Source organism: Phyllosticta citribraziliensis (assembly GCF_038025025.1).
Source record: "Phyllosticta citribraziliensis strain CPC 17464 chromosome Unknown J3D65scaffold_15, whole genome shotgun sequence".
NCBI lineage: Eukaryota > Fungi > Ascomycota > Dothideomycetes > Botryosphaeriales > Phyllostictaceae > Phyllosticta > Phyllosticta citribraziliensis.
The window spans coordinates 320,792-338,857 of record NW_027117352.1 but is presented as its reverse complement, the minus strand read 5'-3'; the positions used below and the strand labels follow the sequence as shown (position 1 = coordinate 338,857).

At 56.6% G+C, this 18,066-nt stretch overlaps 7 protein-coding genes across 7 annotated transcripts; 2 read left to right on the top strand and 5 right to left on the bottom strand.

Annotated features, from left to right (window-relative positions):
• Nucleotides 1-606: 606 nt before the first annotated feature.
• J3D65DRAFT_641500 (uncharacterized protein) lies at nt 607-4,866 on the bottom strand. Its single transcript, XM_066801895.1, has 3 exons — nt 4,274-4,866; nt 4,077-4,225; nt 607-4,031 (listed from the first exon to the last, which is right to left on the bottom strand). Exons 1-3 carry the CDS (start codon nt 4,730-4,732, stop codon nt 812-814), a joined length of 3,828 nt encoding a protein of 1,275 aa, XP_066650238.1. The 5' UTR covers nt 4,733-4,866; the 3' UTR covers nt 607-811.
• Nucleotides 4,867-5,222: 356 nt separating this feature from the next.
• Nucleotides 5,223-6,774, top strand: J3D65DRAFT_160862 (ubiquitin carboxyl-terminal hydrolase). The gene is made up of 2 exons (XM_066794168.1): nt 5,223-5,484; nt 5,530-6,774. Exons 1-2 carry the CDS (start codon nt 5,323-5,325, stop codon nt 6,643-6,645), a joined length of 1,278 nt encoding a protein of 425 aa, XP_066650237.1. The 5' UTR covers nt 5,223-5,322; the 3' UTR covers nt 6,646-6,774.
• On the bottom strand, nt 6,746-7,767 carry J3D65DRAFT_641497 (uncharacterized protein). The gene has a single exon (XM_066801894.1). The coding sequence runs from the start codon at nt 7,708-7,710 to the stop codon at nt 6,904-6,906; it is 807 nt and encodes a 268-aa protein (XP_066650236.1). The 5' UTR covers nt 7,711-7,767; the 3' UTR covers nt 6,746-6,903.
• Nucleotides 7,768-8,236: 469 nt separating this feature from the next.
• J3D65DRAFT_160815 (ATP-dependent RNA helicase-like protein dhh1) lies at nt 8,237-10,209 on the top strand. The gene is made up of 2 exons (XM_066794165.1): nt 8,237-9,103; nt 9,151-10,209. Exons 1-2 carry the CDS (start codon nt 8,390-8,392, stop codon nt 9,967-9,969), a joined length of 1,533 nt encoding a protein of 510 aa, XP_066650235.1. The 5' UTR covers nt 8,237-8,389; the 3' UTR covers nt 9,970-10,209.
• A 1,616-nt stretch (nt 10,210-11,825) lies between these two features.
• Nucleotides 11,826-15,528, bottom strand: J3D65DRAFT_160840 (uncharacterized protein). The gene has a single exon (XM_066794167.1). The coding sequence runs from the start codon at nt 15,218-15,220 to the stop codon at nt 12,104-12,106; it is 3,117 nt and encodes a 1,038-aa protein (XP_066650234.1). The 5' UTR covers nt 15,221-15,528; the 3' UTR covers nt 11,826-12,103.
• Nucleotides 15,529-16,881, bottom strand: J3D65DRAFT_160839 (uncharacterized protein). The gene is made up of 2 exons (XM_066794166.1): nt 16,536-16,881; nt 15,529-16,479 (listed from the first exon to the last, which is right to left on the bottom strand). Exons 1-2 carry the CDS (start codon nt 16,634-16,636, stop codon nt 15,837-15,839), a joined length of 744 nt encoding a protein of 247 aa, XP_066650233.1. The 5' UTR covers nt 16,637-16,881; the 3' UTR covers nt 15,529-15,836.
• Nucleotides 16,561-17,969, bottom strand: J3D65DRAFT_641488 (uncharacterized protein). The gene is made up of 3 exons (XM_066801893.1): nt 17,839-17,969; nt 17,161-17,779; nt 16,561-17,098 (listed from the first exon to the last, which is right to left on the bottom strand). The coding sequence occupies exons 1-3, from the start codon at nt 17,859-17,861 to the stop codon at nt 17,045-17,047; spliced, it is 696 nt and encodes a 231-aa protein (XP_066650232.1). The 5' UTR covers nt 17,862-17,969; the 3' UTR covers nt 16,561-17,044.
• Between the last annotated feature and the right edge of the window lie 97 nt (nt 17,970-18,066).

Here is an 18,066-nt window from a genome sequence, read left to right as displayed (position 1 = left end):
ACTCTCGAAGGCGCGCGAGAACCCCAAGCACTCCAAGCTTGTCCCAGTCCAAGGGTGGACGAGGCGCGCTGGGGTCTGACCAGGATCCATCGTTCAAGCGAGTTAGTTGTCCTTGTGGCTCGCGAGTTTCTGACTCTTCCCTCTTGATTTCCGGGAAATCATCCTCGACTTGGATGGTTTCGGACCTCTGAGACCTTCTTGCCTCGTCTGTCTCTGAGTCTTCGTCCGTGGACACTTCATCAACTTCAGGCCAAGTGGCCTCCTCTGTGTCCGACTCCTCCTTTAGCTCTTGTGATGAGTGCTGGCTGGACCTTTCACCCGGGGCCGTAAGCAGTCGCTGTCCTGGCGGAGCTCCGGTATCTGCTGGTTAAGGTTGGCTCGGTACCGTGAAGCTGGAAAGTTTGAATGTAAAAGCATAGGCGGACCAGCCCCCTCTGGTGCTCTTTGACCCAAACTGACGACAGCTCCCACCGAGTCCTGTCGTCTTTCCTTTCCAGCAAGGTCATCGCGTGGAGAGCCTTGTCACGCAAAACAACGGAATCCACCCTGACCAGCTCGACATGTTCATGTTCCTCAAACACACTTCATTCTCACAGCATCCACGCCACATGAACAATGACGACGAATCAATCAATTCGACTAGAGCCGCACGCTTTTGGCAAAACGGATAAGGGTGGGGAAATAAGAGAGTCATAACGCCGCATAAATGCCATCCCACCATCTAACCACCACCACCTCCTATTTCTCCAATCATCCACGCACCCAATCTCATCCTCTTCTATCACGTCTCCCTATGTACCTCACCAACCAATCAGTAAGTCAACATTTTCTGCGCCTCGGACCCAGCACCGCCCGTCTTGCCGCCCTTGCTGTACGCACACCACGCGTCGCGGATGGCGACGACCTCGTACGTGCCCTCCTCGCTGGCCTTGATGCGCAGCGAGTAGTCGATGCTGGTGAGGGTGCGCGTCTCGAGGACGACGCTCCTGCGGCCGGGGCGCGCGTTGGTGCTGCGCGTGTACGTGAATTCGAACGGCGGCGTGCCGCCAAACTCGAACAGGATCTCGGCCTCGCCGCCCTCGTGGATGTCGACGCGCGTCTCGCGGCCTTTGCTGACGCGCACCGACGGCATCTCGTGGATCGTCGCCGCGTGCTGCACGTTGTTGTGGCACTGCGATGCCGCGTCGGCGATGCCTGTGATGGCAAAGGCACCGGGTCGCTCGGCCAGACGGCGGAACGTTGTGCCTTCGGCCATGGCCTTGCGCGAGTGGCCGTTGAAGGTGTAGAAAACGGAGAAGGGAGCGACACCCGAGAGCGCGTATGAAAGACGGTCGCCGACGCAGTATTCGCTGCGCGTGTCGAGCGGGTTGATGGTTGGTGCGTTGTGGACGGCGATTTGGACACGTTGGACGGAGCTGTCTTTGCTCGCGGCAGAGAGGTTAGGCTTGTCGCGGCAGCCGCGAGCGTCGCGCACTTTGCGGATCATAAGGCTCGAGGCACCGAGGTGGAGGTGTCGGTGAGGAATCCTAATCGTATGCGAAGTCGAAGGGATGTTGGGGAACGACAGCGTCTCAGGTTTGCTGGCGCCAGCGTGCTTGAGGTCGACTTCCAGGTGGAAAGGCGGCAGACCCGTCAGTTCGATGGGAATGTCTTCGGCACTGACGTCCTCGGTGGTGCAGTAACTGTACGTCTTGCCAGGGGTCTTGAACCGGGCAGACGGACGAGGGTTGACAAGCTGCTCAACCACCAGCGGCTGGAATGTTTTCGCGTTGTGGTTGTAGTTGTTGTCGGCCAACTCTGTAAACTTGTACTCGTGCGTACCAGCCTTGGACGTATCCATGGAAATTGAAGCGACATTGACGGCGGCGTTGATATTCTTGACTTGATAGCCGGAGCCAGGTGCGTGGTGCTCGTACTTGATGCCATATGGCGGCGTGCCCGTGAGACTGACGTCGAGATTGTCCTGGTCGCCTTCGCAGATTTCTTGCCGAATGAACTTGTTGTTGCCAGCATGCGTGATGGTCGTCGATTCGTGGACTCTGATGGTCGGTCGCGGGATCAAGCCGACTTCGAAAACCTTGGCGGCAGGATCAATCGAACCTGGACAAATGGCATCTTGTACATCCAAGAGCTCGTACAAACCCTTGCCCTTGACATCGAGAAAGTCGTTGGCGTGGTCCAGTCTCTTGGCGTGGACTGAATCGTCGGCGTCCGCGGCGTTCTTGAATTTGAGGTTCCAGGGCCCTTTGCCTGTAAGCCGCAGAGGAAGATCGACCTTCTTGCCTTCGAGGGTCCGTACGGTACGCCTGCCTTCGATTTGGCCAAAGTAGGCCTTGGGGCGCTCATGACGCACGCTGATCTTTGCCTCTTCTTTGAGATATTCTTTGCAGCCAAGTCGGTCCGTTACACTTGCAAGAGCCATGGTGTATTCGCCGCCGTGATCAAGAGGATCAGTGGTGATTGTAAAGGTCTCGGTCTCGATGCCCTTGATTTCTCTCTTGATCCTCTTCTTGGTGTGGACAAGTTCATACTCCAAAGTCCACGGGCCTTCGCCGCCGAACTTGATACCAAAGGTGACGGGCTCGTCGATACAAGCCTCCGTCTTGGCCGCAGCATACATGAAATGGGCAGAAGCGGATGGCTTGACGTCTTGCTCCAGGACCAGATTCTTGTGTCGGATGGAATGGCCCTTGTACACCTGATCGTTGACTGTGGCAAAGGTGTAGGTGTAGTGACCAGCGTCAGGAGGCATAATGTCGATTTGGCCCCTGAGGCCGGGGACGTCGACATGGGCAATCTGTTCGCTCTTCTCTCCTCCTTTCTTGATGGAGTAGCTGACCTTGAAGGGAGGGGTACCAATGAGGTCGAGACTAACACGGAGACCCAGGGGCCTGTTGGCGCACTTGTCGAATATTGGGTCGCTGGAAATGTCCAAATCAGGCTCCGGGGGGTTGAGAAGAAGACACGAAGCAGGCTCTTGCACTTCACCCTCGCAAATGTCTGTTGAGACAGACCGAAGGCTGTACAAACCAGGCTTCTGGATGACGACTCTCTGGCCCGTGTTTTTCAAAACTTCCCTCTTCGTCTTGTTGCTGGCAGTGTGTTCGCCGCTTGCTGTGAGCGAATCTTCAGGAGTAAACATGTACTCAATGTTGTGCTCTGACTCTATAAGCGGGTTTCGGTTGGTCGAAGAGAAACGAATTGGAAGAGCGGCCTTTTCGCCCCTAGCGACGCGGAGCGGATGCTGAGAGTCGCAGCCATGAAGCATGACTGAAGGTCTTTCGTAGACGAAGAATGCGCGCTGAAGCTTGTCATCAAGAGTTGGCTGTTCATCTTCGTCCTGCTCCCTGGAGTATGCCACCAAGTTGCCGAAAGCATCAGTAACCTCTTCGACCGAGTACTGCCAGAGGCCCGACTGCGCAAGGATGTCGGTAAGAGGGACTTCGACAGATTGGGGACGTGCCCAAGTGACATCCAAATTGCCTGACCGGACGAGAGCGCCAGACACGTGCCTTGAGAGTGGGGTGACAAAGTCGTCCGGCTGCAGAAACTCGCTCTTCGACTCGCGCTCCTGTCCCTCGACCATTCTGCGGTATCTTAGCTGTAGCGGCGGTGTACCCGTGACCACAATGCCTAGATCCGCGGCCTCGCCTCTGCATCGTTGCTTGCTGCTGGGCTTGATCCGAGCCTCTGGACAGGCAACCACCATCAAATCAGGGTCGCGAGTCTGAACTTCGAGCTTGGACTCATCGATGACTCTGTTGAGCCAGTAGAAGCCCGTCTTTTTGGTCTTATATTCCAGGAGAAGGGGCTCGTCTGGAGCAATCCGTTGAATCTTCTTTGCATTCTTGATCATGTTTTTCAACTCCCTTCCGGAAATGACCAGCGTGTCGTTGCTACCAGTGTTGAGGTCGTAACGGAGGAGTTCGATAAGCATCGGAGTGGTTTGATTGATCAGGATCGGGATTTGAATGTCCTTGATGGGTCCACCCAAGCAAAAGGACTCGCGATCTGGGTTGAGAGTAGCAGACCTAGAATAATTAGCCTCTGCGACGAACGATCAAGGGCAGACTTACCCTTCGGGAAGGATGTTGACGATTTGTCTTCCTAGAATCAGAGATTCGTTGTGGCGAACTGTCCAAGGGTCCACATTGTGTTCTTCAATGGCCATTTCGCGGTCATAAACCATTTTGAACATGCCGCCAATCCAGGTCATGATGGGTATCTTGACGAATGTCAGCAACGCCCTCCAAGCTCAAAAGGACCAACTCACTCCAATCCGGAACATGAGCATGCCATCCAGCAAAACATGGGCCATGTACAAAAAGACCATGACTGTTGTTGACCACTCCAACCATGGTATCCGCAGAGCTGGCAGACCAAACAGGAAAACGGCGTCGATGAGCATCCATTTCATGAACAGCCATAATGAGTCTGTTTCTTCGGTGTGTAGGTTGACAAAGTCGTAGAATCGCCATGCGAGCAGGGCGCCATAGAAGAAGACGGCGTAGAGCCGCTGCGTCGGTGCAGGTATTACATCGGTGGAAATCAGCGGCTGCGAGCCGGACGAGGGAGGTGGTTTGTTCAGGATGTTGGCATCGCTGACGGGTGCGCGTACGCTGGCGATGCCGCCGCCAGGAGTCGTATTTCGAGCAGCTCGCCTGGCACGCTGCTGGATGGTGTCTGGGGTTTGAGGGAATGCGCCGGAGCGCATGCGAGGAGTGCCGTTCATCTCATGCCGATTTCGGGGGGCGAAGCGGGGTGGCCAGGAGCATTCAAAGGAGCGGGAAGCTTCCCAGGGCGAGTAGAGGTGGTGGAGGGCGGTGGATGGCGGTGGAGGGGTTGTGGCTGTAGCTTTGTTGTTGGTGGAGAGGTGCAGCTCCGAAAAGTTCGCGTCCGGGTGTTTGTCCAAGCTCGCGACGCGCGGGACCCTTCGGGCTGCCGCTTTCAACGCCACGGACCGTGGCACGACGATGCCACAACACCCAGGAGCCGACTGAAAGTCTCCAGAAGACAGGAAATATCTATTGTCGCTGGCATTGGACCAACTCGTTTGCATGGTCGAGCCACGAAATCGCCGCCGTCACCACTGCCTGGACCATTTCGTTGCGTCACCCTCATGTCTGACCAAAAGCATTCATGTTTCTGCCAAAACCCATCATGATAACGTCTACATGTCCTCCTTCCCCAAGCTACAACTCGATTCGCTTTCTGCCGAAGTTTGACCGCCTTTGGGCCCTGTAGTCAAGGTCCTGTACTCTCCTGTTGTAAACCAAACACCACTCTTCTTCACCGACACCTTCCTCCAGGCGTCTGTTCACCATGGCTACCCGTGCCTCCAAGAGGAGAAAGGTCAAGTCGAATGAGATGTCCAATGGCTTGCCGCCGCCAGAAGAGAGAGTATTTCCTACCGACGCTTCCGTGCCCACAACTCGCGAAGACCGTCTCAAGTGGCAGGGTTTCTGTGAGATTGAGAATGATCCGGTTCGTCGCCTTCACTTCGCATCAGTTACCAAGCTAACCTGCCAGGCCTTCTTCAACACTATTCTCCAGGACTTTGGCGTAACCGGAGTCAAAGTCCACGAGGTCTTTGGCCTAGACGAGGCGCTGCTGTGCATGCTCCCCAAGCCCGTCTACGGCTTGATATTCCTCTTCCGCTACAAGGAGGACGACTTTCTCGAGACCGACGCCATCTGCCCCGAGCATGTGTGGTTCGCCAACCAAACGACGGGCAACGCCTGCGCCACCGTGGCACTCCTAAACATCGTCATGAACATCCCCGACGCTGACCTGGGCCCCAACCTGAGCAGCTTCAAGTCCTTCACCCGCGACTTCACTCCCGCCCTGCGGGGCGACCAGATCCAAAACTACGACTTTGTTAAGAACGTGCACAACTCGTTTGCCCGCAAGATTGACATGATGAACATCGACCTCAAGATGCAAGACGACGCCAAAGCCGTCAAAGCCAAGACCAAGGCCGCCAAGAACGCAAGCAGCAGCGACGATGCCGCCTTCCACTTCATCGCCTTCCTGCCCATTGCCGGCTCGGTCTGGAAGCTGGACGGCTTGGACCGTCAGCCGCAAAAGCTGCACGACCTCGAAGATGACGAAGACTGGCTTCAGTCCTTGGCGCCCAATCTCCAGGCGCGCATGGCGCAGTACGAAGAGGGCGATATTGAATTCGGCCTGCTCAGCCTGGTCAAGGACCCACGCATTGAACTGAAGCAGCAACTGGTGCAAAACATCAAGAGCATCCAGATGTGCGAGGAGCGGCTGACCCAGATCAAGCCGACGTGGAGGGAGTTTGCCATGGCCGGCGACAGCTCCGAGGAGAATCTGATCGTGGGTCCGTCCTCCGACTATTCGATTGGCGCCCATGACATCCGCATTGCTACAATTCCGCCATCCTTCGAGAAAAGGGTCAAGGCAGACGATGACCCGACCACGTTGATTGATGCGAGACAGAAGCTTGTGACGGAGCAGGCCGGCTTGAGGGCTGCGCTGCGTGACGAGGAGCAAGTTGCTGCGGCTGACAGGGAAAAGGCCGAGAGCAGGCGCTACGACTATGGTCCTTTTGTGCAGACCTGGTTGAGGATGCTGGCCGAGTCGGGCACCTTGCGGACCCTGATTGAAGACGTAGGCTAGAGCGCTGATGGTTGCTTGGGACTCCGAAACGGCGATTGAGGCGCTTGGTGGATCGGAAAACCAAGAGTGGATTCAAAAACTGAAGATCTGAAAAGTTGCAGGAGAAATGACATGGGGGGTAGTGGCGAAACTCATAGAGTATTCGGAATCAGACTTGACTTTTATTGTGGGTATCTATCCTCCGCCTTGCAAAACCTAACCCGCTGGATAATCATGATAATCGAGGCGCTGGCGTAATTCGACACGAGCCATGGTTGTTTACCTCCACACCCCCGGAGTGCGCCCACGCCTCAGGGACATGATGTAGTACAGAGCTCCAAAAACCGCGCCTCCCAAGTGACCTGCGTGATCAAGAAGAGGGGGATTCCGAGGGTCGTAGGCTGCAACAGAGTACGCAGAGTAAGCAAAGAACCCGCCCGTCAAGACCCAAGCAGGAATTCCGACTGGGATGAACATGAACTGCATCTTGGCGAAAGGCGCTCTCAGGGCGATGGCGGCAGCGATGCCCGAAACCAGACCACTTGCGCCCAGACTACCGTTGGAGATGCCGCGGCTCTGTTTGTTCGCGTATGTCGCGACGCTGCTTCCCAGCGCACTGCCCAAGCACAATGTGAGGAACTTGGGGCCCGTCATGAGAGGCAGGGACATGATGATGCCGTTGCCAAGAGACCAAAAGGCCATCATGTTGAAGCCGAAATGCATGATTGACACGTGCGAGAAGTGGGAAAGTAGGACGCCGTAGTATTTCCCATGGGCAATGTCACCGCTGCGAAATACGAACTTGTCGTTCAGTTCGCGCGTCATGTTGTTTTTGGTCTTGAGGAGGTCTGGCGATTCTCCCTTGGTGTGTGTGGTTGAAAACTGCCATGCAAGAAACATAACAGCATTGGCAGCAATGAAGCCTTTGAGTATGTTTTGGGCGGATTTCTGGCCGGGGAGAAGGTAGTCTTCCATGTCGGGGCCGTTGTGCTGGAAGCGACGCGCTGGACGGAGCAATGGCTTGAGAGGGAGTTTGGCTCGCACCATCTGGCGGCCGAGGCCAGAGCGAAGAAACATGGAGGTCATGGCGGGTGGATTGAAAGCAGCGAGTAGCTGTGCAGTTGATGATGTCGGCGTCTTGGTTGGCCTGAGGTCTGAAGTTGGGTGGATTCGGTTCGGTTGGCGTGGTTGGTGGCTCCGGCGTTTTCTCGGCAAGCGCGGGTGTGGTTGGCGGATCCGGGCAGCCACGGTCACGCACTCGGAGGGTCCCTCAGGTCCCGTCAGCTTCAACCTTCGTCCCTCTTCTCTCCGCAACCCCCCACCACACATCATCAACCTCTTCACGCCCTCACCACTGACTCTTTCTCTCTCTACATTCTGACTCTGCCACTCACTGGCCGAACCTGCTCCACTAGCACCCAGTCACCTCCACTAGGTCGATTTGCCCGCCACCAGTGACCGACCTTGACCTCGTCCACCTCAAGCCTCCTCCACCTCAGTTGCCAGGCATCACAAACTACTGCACCACAAGAGCCCGTCGTCCTCTACTCGCGACCGCCACCCTGGACCAACTACTCTCTCTCTGCTGCACGTCGAATTTGCCTCCGCTCAAATCTGCGACCAACCCCACACACACCACTCAGAGGCAACCTCACCCGAGCGTCCCAAAATCAACCACCCTCTCTCATACGATTTTCAACTCTGCAGGCGCTAAATCTGTAGCGCCTTTCTTTACCACCTCACATCGATCCAAAAGAGACCCCCAATGGCGGCGGACATTACCAACCAGCTCGCGGCAGCGAGCCTGAACGAATCCTCGGCAGGCGCCGACTGGAAGAACAACGTCAATGCTCCGCCAAAGGACACCAGAGTACAGACGGAGGATGTTACGGCAACAAAGGGATTGGAGTTTGAAGACTTTTACATCAAGCGGGAGCTGATGATGGGTATTTTCGAGGCGGGCTTCGAGAAGCCTTCGCCCATCCAAGAAGAAACCATCCCTGTCGCTTTGACGGGTCGTGATATCCTCGCGCGCGCAAAGAACGGCACCGGCAAGACGGCAGCTTTTGTGATTCCCACCCTAGAGCGCATCAACCCCAAGAGCAACAAGACGCAAGCTCTAATCCTGGTCCCCACGAGAGAACTCGCTCTCCAGACATCGCAGGTGTGCAAAATGCTAGGCAAGCACCTTGGCATCAATGTCATGGTCACCACTGGTGGCACTGGCTTGAAGGACGACATCATTCGCTTGAGCGAGACGGTCCACATCATTGTTGGTACCCCTGGCAGGATATTGGATTTGGCCAGCAAGGGCGTCGCCGACCTCTCAGCTTGTCCCATCTTCGTCATGGACGAGGCTGACAAGCTCCTCTCCCCGGAATTTACCCCCGTCATCGAACAGCTTCTCGCATTCCACCCCAAGGACCGCCAGGTCATGCTCTTCAGCGCGACCTTCCCCATCGTCGTCAAGAGCTTCAAGGTAAGCTTCACGCATGCTCTGTTTGACCACGAGACTAATTTGGCCAGGACAAACACATGAACTCGCCTTACGAAATCAACTTGATGGACGAACTCACTCTGCGCGGAATCACCCAGTACTATGCCTTTGTCGAAGAAAAGCAAAAGGTCCACTGCCTGAACACTCTTTTCAACAAGCTCCAGATCAACCAGTCCATCATCTTCTGTAACTCCACCAACCGCGTAGAGCTCCTTGCCAAGAAGATCACCGAGCTCGGCTACTCGTGCTTCTACTCTCACGCCAAAATGCTCCAGCACGCTCGCAATCGCGTTTTCCATGACTTCAGGAACGGCGTCTGCCGCAACCTGGTTTGCTCCGACCTTCTCACCCGTGGTATCGACATCCAGGCCGTCAACGTTGTCATCAACTTTGACTTTCCCAAAAACGCCGAGACTTATCTCCACCGCATTGGTCGTTCCGGTCGTTTTGGCCACTTGGGTTTGGCTATCAACCTGATCAACTGGGACGACCGCTTCAATCTCTACAAGATCGAGCAGGAACTCGGCACCGAAATCCAGCCGATTCCCCAAACCATTGAGAAGAAGTTGTATGTCTACGAAACCCCCGACACGATCCCGCGTCCGATCTCCAATGCGCCGCCGGCCAGGCAGGGTCCTCCTCAGGCCCACCAAGGTCAAAATCAAGAGCAGGACCCTAATGCCGCTATTCTGCGCAACGGGCCGCAAAACGCTCGTGGGGGTTTCCGGGGCAATGCTCGTGGACCTGGTTTCCAAGGGCAGCAGCGCCGGGGTCCTCCGGTTCATCAGAACCGCCAACAAAATGGCTTCGCTGGTCAACCTCGGGCACCCAGACCGGCCCAGGCATGAGCAACTCTCTGATGCAATGCTCATGGACGGAAAAATGGTTATGCTCGCAAGAGCAAGTTTTCGACGGCACCTCTCTCTGGCTTTTTCTCATCCGGCGGTCTTGGGCTTTTTGAAGCGATGCTTTTTGAAGCGAAGGCCTTTTTTGCACATAGCTCATGCTGCGCGATGACCACGATTCCGGACGGCTGAACACGGGTCCATGACCTTTCTTTTTCCTGTCTGGGCGTCCATGCTGGCGCATGAACGAGTTACGACATCGCGGTTGTCGCATTTGTATACTAGGCGATTGGGGATTTCCTTCTTTTCCGGGATTACTTTCTCACCCTTTACCTTGCGCCGGCTTGCGGGCGCTCCGTCGCGGTTTTGAGTCGACCTTCTCTTCGCTCGATATCCACGTGGCTTTTACTCTTTCGTCCCTCGACTCTTTCAGGATCGGTGGCGCTCACTCCAAAAAGTTCCCTTTCCTTGATTAGACGATCATGGGTTGGTACATCGACAGCGGCGGCGGCGACGGCGGCGTACTCCTGGCGCGGTACCTTCATCGGTCGTCTCACCCTTCAACGAACTTGGACATGTCCTGTGTCCGCCTCGGCACAGCAACATCTCCCCTCTGCACGCACAACCCCACAAACACCCCTAAGAGGCATAAATTTACAACTCGCGCTCGGCACACAAATCTCAAACGACAAATCCTTGATTGGGATCAAAAAAAATCTAACCTCGACACCACCATTTCGAGCGGTACCCTCGATAGGCTCGCATCTCAACTGTTGATCGCCATCAAGCAATTGCTGGACTTGATCAATCTGGGCGCTCGACGACTCCAGCCCGCTGCTGCTGTCCCAGACGACACCATCTCTCCAGTGGAGTCTGTCTCATTTTGGCCGGCGAGCAGGTGAACTGGGTCGACTTGGCCCGGTAGAAAGAAGAACAAAAAAAGTCAAGATTAAAAATCATCTTTACAAAGAAAAGAAAAAGCCCCCAAAAAATATTAGAGGCACGTTTGGGATGTGCTTGGCTGACGGCTCTTGAACGCAACTCTCTGTAGCCCGCGCCCTTCTCAATGACAAAATTTTTCCCTCTACAAACTCTTCCGTCTGGTTGGATGTGCATTCTGTTCTGTCTCGGCTCTCGGCGTGTCTCGTGCGTGACGTGACTTCTGCGGCCGTCTTTGTTGCGTTAGCTGGTGGAGGGATCGACTTGATGTTTTGCTGACACGAACCTGCAGATGAGGCTTGCCGGATGCGCGACGAATCGCTTGACCTTCGCAGGCGCGTTGCTGATTCGTTTTTCCGCTGCTATTACCAACTACTACTTCTCTAGCACCCTCGTGCTCTGACGGCTGTACTCGACTTCCGGCATATTTTCCATCGCCTCTTGCGCAGCGCCGCTTTCATCGGATTCTGGACCACCGCTCTCCATCGCAGGAGGCGGCTTTGCTCTGCCGCTTTGCTCCTTCACGCAAGACAGACTTCTACGGGTCCCCAGCTGCGTACTCAGGACTTGGTTTTTTGCTTCGACGCCTTTGGCGGCTTGGCCGCAGCCTTGCTGCTGCTGCTGTCGGCGCCCGAGAACCATCTGGAAAAGATGCCTTTGGAAGTGGGCTCTTTTATTGGCGGCGGCGATTGCTTGCGCCCGCGGCGCGACTTCTTCTCCGGCGATTTCTTCGCCGACGGCGATGGTTTGCGGTCGCGATGAGATTCCTTCTTCGACCGCGTGTCCTTGTGCGCCCTGTGAGCCCCGTGGGACGAATGCTTCTTGCTGTGGTGGTGCGTCGGGGCCGTCTGTGGTGCCGCCGCCCAGTCCGGTAGCCAGTCTCGATCATCCTTCTCCGACGATTCGCGTCGCGCTTTGGGCGGCTCCCATGGCTCAGGCGGCTGCCTCAAGCAGTTGAAAATGGACAACGGATACCCCGTCGCCATGGCTTCGGCCAGCGTCTGCCTCTCCATTCTATCGAGGCACCTGGCGCCAGCGCGCAGGACGTCCCATTTCTCCCTGCGCCCCCAAGGTGTGAGGTTGGTGAACTGGAGGACGGGGAGAGGCGTCGAAGCAGCACGGCGCAGTGGCGGCGGCTCGATCTTGCGCGCGATGGTCTGGCGCAACCTGCGTATGTTGGGACCCATGAAGCCGCAGCTCATGGAGCGTCCTGACAAGGTCGTCGGCGATGGCGGGGGTGCTGCTGCGGCGGCCTTTCGTACGGCGGGCGTGTATCTGATGTCCATGTTACCATTGGCGGTCTCTCTTTCATCTCGACGTACCCATACCGACGAGGCCGGTTCGGCCGCTGCTGCTCTCCGTTGCCATCGCCATCGCCGCCGCCGCGCAGTTGCGACGTGCGCCGACGCACAAACGACTTGATATCGCCGCCCATTCGCGAGATGCGTCGGCCGATCGAGGGCCGCTGACCATAGTCGCGATCTGGCCCGGTGCCGGGCGTGTTCACTGCATTCTGGTAGTTGTTCTCATCTTCGTCCTCCGCCTCAGCTCTTTCCTGGGCGAGAGCATCTTCGTCTGCCGCCCACGCCGATTCCCTGCGAGAACCGGCTGTTGGAGACCTCTCGATGTTTACCTGCAGGAACTGGCTTCCCGTCTCCTCTTGCTGCTGCGCCCAGTCCTGCGGGTTGTGCGTGGACTGGTACGACTGCTCCCCATGAGGCACTTGTCCTGCAGGCTCCGATGCCCGCGGATCAAGCGTGCGATATTGGAAGCCGCCGTCTCGCTCACTCCTCGCGTGCCGCGATTCGCGCAGAATCCGGCTGACCTCCCTGTCCTCCTCAGAGTCGTCCCGCCTGGGAGATCGACCACGGCGGTGGCCGTCATCCTCGCAGTCCTCACCTCGCTCTCGGCGTCGACGGCGTCGGCGGCGGTCTTCGACCGCTCGCTCCCGTTCCCGCCACTCGTCGCTCAGAATCGTGTCTGCAGTGACCCACTCGCTGCGTGGCGGCAGGCGCTCGTGACGTGCAGCCTCTTCGGGGTCCAACTGGACCAGCCTGCGGCCGACGGAGGCGAAGAACTTTTTGGCACGCCCGGTCTTCCTGGGCGTCTGCGTCTCCTTATTGTGCCTGCCGGTCTCGCGCTCGTCCTCTTCCTCGTCGCCCTCATCGTCTTCGTCGTCGTCGTCGTCCTCGGAACGAGACGGCTCAGGGGATTCGCAAGACCCGTTCCGCCTTTTCTTCTTCTTTTCTCTCCTACTCCGTCTGTGTAGGTCTTCTTCTGACCGAGACCGAGACCTAGTGCGAGAGCGAGAGCGAGAGCGAAAGGCAGAGACGTAGTAAGACGGCGCAGAATGTGGGGGTGATCGCGCTGGTCTGCGACCGCGAGAACGGCCACGAGACCGACTGCGAGAACGACAGCAAGAAGGCTCGCGAGGACGACTGCGTGACCGACAGCAAGAAGGCTCCCGAGCACGACCGCGAGACCTTGCCCGTCTTGGAGTCGGTGTGCTATAGTGCGAGCCGCTGTCGTCAGACTCCCGACGTGACCTCCTTGGCTCAGGGGTAGGCGAGCGTCTCCTTCGCCGCACAGGTGAAGGCGACCGCTCGCGGTACGAGCGGTGCGATCTTCGCTGGTCCCCAGTAGGAGAACGAGAAGCACAACGAGAAGGAGAGCGCGAGGGAACACGGCCGGGGTAAGGGGAACGGGCCGGCGCCCTTCCCCGAGGGGCATGCAATGCTTGCTGAACGGTGTAAGGTGATACACCGCGAGAAGGGGGATGTCTACCCGAGTGCGTCGGAGAGGGCGCCCTCGACTGCGCTGGGGCAAGCCTCACAGGAGCCTGTGGCTGCTCGAGAGACGGAGGAGGCCCCGGAGATGCGGCGCGGTTCTCAGGTTGCTTCTCGCCACTTTGGCGAGAGTGACGCATCTTGCTTCCCAAGGCGGACAATGCACGATGCACTAAAGATCTCGAGCGAGAGACAGGCTCGGTCTCAGGCTCAGGCTCAGGCTCAGGCTTAGGTTCGCGTTCAGGTTCAGGTCCGGGTCCGGGTCCAGGTCTTGGTTCAGGCTCAGGCTCTTGCTCCATAACGGGAGCTGCATGGGCAGGAATGGTGGGAGAGGAGGGCATGGGGGAACCAGGAGGGCTCAAAATTGGTCCCGGCTGTGGGTTTTGTTCTCGCTCTGGTTCCATGCCAAGATCTGGTCCACTCAGGACAGGAACAGGACCTGGACCTGGATTCGCATATGGCCTTGGACCACCTTGTGGAGGGCCGTTGGGTGGAGCCACATGTGATCCAGGGGGACCACGTGGTCGAGGTCCGTTCTCTGGTACACCAAGTTCGGGTCCATATCCAGGGCCACCATATGGCAGTACTGGACGTGGTGGTCGAGCATGTGGAGGATCCGATTGCCGTCTCCCTGGATATCGCGGCCCTGGATGCGCTGGCCAAACATGTGGTGGCGCCGGAGGTCGTCGAAGGGGCTGCGGTTGCGGGGCAGGCCAATACTGCTGTGGTTGAGCTCGCATTGGCGGCCCGGATCTGAACTGCTGCTGCTGATTTTGTTCCCACGCATAGGATTGCGAGGGGAAACTTTGGGGCGGTCCACGAGCGGGACGGGGCGAAACTGGCCGTGGAGGAGGATGTTGGTGCATTGGAGAGGGAGGCACGTGAAGTCCTGGTCCCGGAGAGGGAGGGCGGCGGATTGGAGAGGGAGGCACCTGTGGTCCCGGTCGTTGAGGAAGAAGGTGGTTGATCGAGGCGGGAGGCATGTGGAGTCCTGGCCCTGTCCCGTACGCAAGGCCATTTGCCCGGTGCAGCTGCTGTTCAGGCCTTGGTGGCGCAGCGGCCAGATTGCCGTTTTGCTCTCGCGCAGGACCGCTTCTGAGGGCGGGATGAATGTTGGACTCTCGCTGTTCAGGCGCGAAGCGGCTGTCCCGTCGTTCGTCCTCGAGACCTGTTGGAGATTTTGGCCCCATGGCGACTTGATGGTGACCATTTCGGTCGTCGCCAGGCCTTCTTGCGGCTCGGAGTCCGCTCTGCTCGTTTCCGCTCAGTTGCCTACCATTGGCTCCACCAGTTGGATGGTGACCAGCAGCCCATTGCTGAAGTCCGTGCCTGCTCCGATTGAGCAAGTCGAAGGCCGTTGCCCCTGATGGATTGGACTCGGCCCGTTGAAGGGGAACAGAGCCTGGGTGATGGTGATTCTCTGACGGTCTTGGGACTGAAGCCCCGTCTTGTTGTTGAGGTTGGGCGGGAGGATGGTGTGAGTTTCCTCCTCCATTGGGGAAACCAAAAGGATTTGGTGTTGCTGACATGTTTCCTGATTAGTTGGGAAAGAACAGCGGAGGAAACTGCGTCTTTTAAAGCCGAAGGCGGGCAATTGAGAGAAGAAAATGCGCACAAGCTCGAAAAATTCAGACTGGATGAATGATGAAAGGAGCAACTCGAGAACGCCGCGCGGAGAAGGAATCCCCGGGTTTTTGAAGGACGGGCATGGGCATTCGCGCCCGGCGCTGCGACTTCACCACGTGAGGCTTCCACGGTTGAGACGGCGCTTCCCTAAAGGTCTAACGAACGAACTTCACACTAACGATTATTTGCAAGGCTCCTTGGAAAACTGGGTTTGATTTTCGCTCCCTGCTTTGGCCTGTGTCCGTTGACATGTGCGATGTCTTTACTGGCATAGTTCCACAGACGACCACTCAGACGGTGCACCATCTGCCTTCGGCAAATTCGAATCCTAGAGCTCAATTCAAGACCGATAGTTGCCTTTCCGAGAGACCTTGCCAGGCACCTGATCCTCGGAAAGTGTGCTCCCCGCAAATCATTCGGCCGTCCCATGCTGTACGATCCATCGTCGACTTTTAGCTACGTACACATACCCATTTCCAGACACCGCTTTGAACTTCGATGGTTGAAGAAACTCGATAACTAGTAGATGTACTCTACTTCGTCTATGAATCTTTCCGAGGGTCTTGTTACGCAAACTGGATCATGGTTCTCTTTGTTGTCTGCCACCCACATGAGAATCTGGCTACCAAGCTCCGGATGATCGGTGAAAATGAGGTCCTTGAATTCTTGGCTGTTCCGGAGACTTGATATCCTCGATGCTGTGTACCACAAGACAAGAGAGCGCAAAGGATCGTCGTCTTTGTTGCTTCTCTCTGGCAGCTCCGTGGTGGTTGCCAGAAGTTGGCAAATCTCGGAATCTCCAATGTCACTATACCGTGTAATGCTGTGCCAGAACCTCCAAAGGCAAGCATTCTGGAACACCTTTGCACCCAACCTTTCGCCCATGGCGTAAAGACGAGCCAAAAGAACCCACTCGACATCATCCTCAATTTTTGACGGGTCGCGGAGCCATCCGTCGTGATACAGGTAATCCGCGAAAAACGCGTAAAGGCTGGGATCTTCTTCGCAATCCGCGATCTTCCCTGTTTGCGCCTCTTTGAAAGGTCCACGCAACTGGACGCTCAGCTTTTCCGACGCGTGACAAAGGAGGCTCTCGTGGATGTAGAAGGTCCTCCTCCGAGAGGTGCCAACCACGATCTCAATGATCTGGGTGGAAAGGTGACTGCATCAAGTCAAGAACATTAGCGTCAGGTCAAATCGCAAAGAGTCCTTCCATACTCTGACAGTCTGCGCTCATCCATCTGTTCAGGATCAAATGCATTTGTTGCAGCTACGGCCTGCACTTCTTCTGACATATCCTCCGGCTTTGGAGTGGCCATTGTCGAGCGTGGTATGTACGAAGAGGAAAAAGGTCAGAAGTTGGTACTTCTCTGAATAGCGAAGATGCAGGAACACATCAAAGAAATATGTTGAGTTAAGTTGGCAATCGCCTTCCTGCCAGTGGAAAACACATCTTTCTTTCTCCGACTCTAGGTCGCGGAAGAACAAGCCAGATATTTGTTCTGACTTTGTAGCAGATACGCCAAACACCCCTTCTCCTTTTGATCCTAGTCATATTGTGCTCAAACAGACCCTCAAGACTGACTGAATCACTGTAGAAGCCACCAGTGGCAGCAAACAAAGACGAAACTTTCAAAAATCCGGACTGCACACAACGTAGTCGCCCCCATCGTTCTCAAAAGAAGTTTGGCAACGACGCCGCTTCCTCCTGCTCGGCCATCTGTTTTCTAGTCACTACCTGAAGAAGTGTCCTGGAAGCGAGGATATGGTTTCGCTGGCGTCTGCCATCCCATCGCATTATTCCACTCGCTCACCAGAAAAAGGGGAGGAAGTCATGACATACCGGATTGAAAAACCGATAACGTATCGGCTGCGACGGCATGACGACCATGAGCGAGCCGATGCGGAGGCAAATCCTGCGCGCAATCTCGGGAACGTCTCTGCTCAGCTCGTTGTTGAAGCGCGGGTGTTTTTGCAGGTCGTGAAGCCGGAAGGCGCCGAGCTGCGCGGCGTAGTGCTGCAGCGGATCGTCCTCGTTGCGCCTCTCCGGGAGCTCGGTGAAGGCGATCTCGAGGACATCGCACACATCGTCGACGGTGAGCTGCGCGCCGCCGTCCTCGAGCTTGCGCGCAAATTCATGTAGCACGGCTTGCTTGAACGTGCACGCCATCAGGCGGTCTGCCAGGCAGTACAAACGCGTAAGGTGCACAATGTCCGAGTCCGGGTCGTTGTATGACTTGGTCCACTTGTCGCGGTAGAGGTAGTTGGCGAACGAGCGGAAGAGCAGCGGGTCCTCCTCCGTGATGGCGATCCGGTCTTCGCGCTTTTCGCGCCAGTTGCCGGCGCCGCCGAGCATGGCGCGGTATTTGGGCGACTCGGCGCAGAGCAGCGCTTCGTGGATGAAGAAGACCTCCTTTGGTGCGAGACCGATCTCCATTCGGATCGGCCGCGACCCCAGGGCCCTGCGTGTGAGTGTTAGACATGTTGCTCGACATACGAAGCGCAATGGGTGGGGGCTTACGAAAAGAACTCCCCCGAGCTCATTGTGTGCGCCAAAAGCTCCCGGCTCTGCTGTCTTCCAAGCGCTCCTCTCCATCTCTATGTATAAGGTCGGGGGCCGACTCAACAACACGTTGCTTGCATCCACGACGGATGTAGCCCAAGGGAAGGCAAAAAAAGGAGAACTGATCTTGAGCCAAGGTTCACGTGTGCCATGAATGAATGCAACCACGCAACTTTTGTGTCCAAT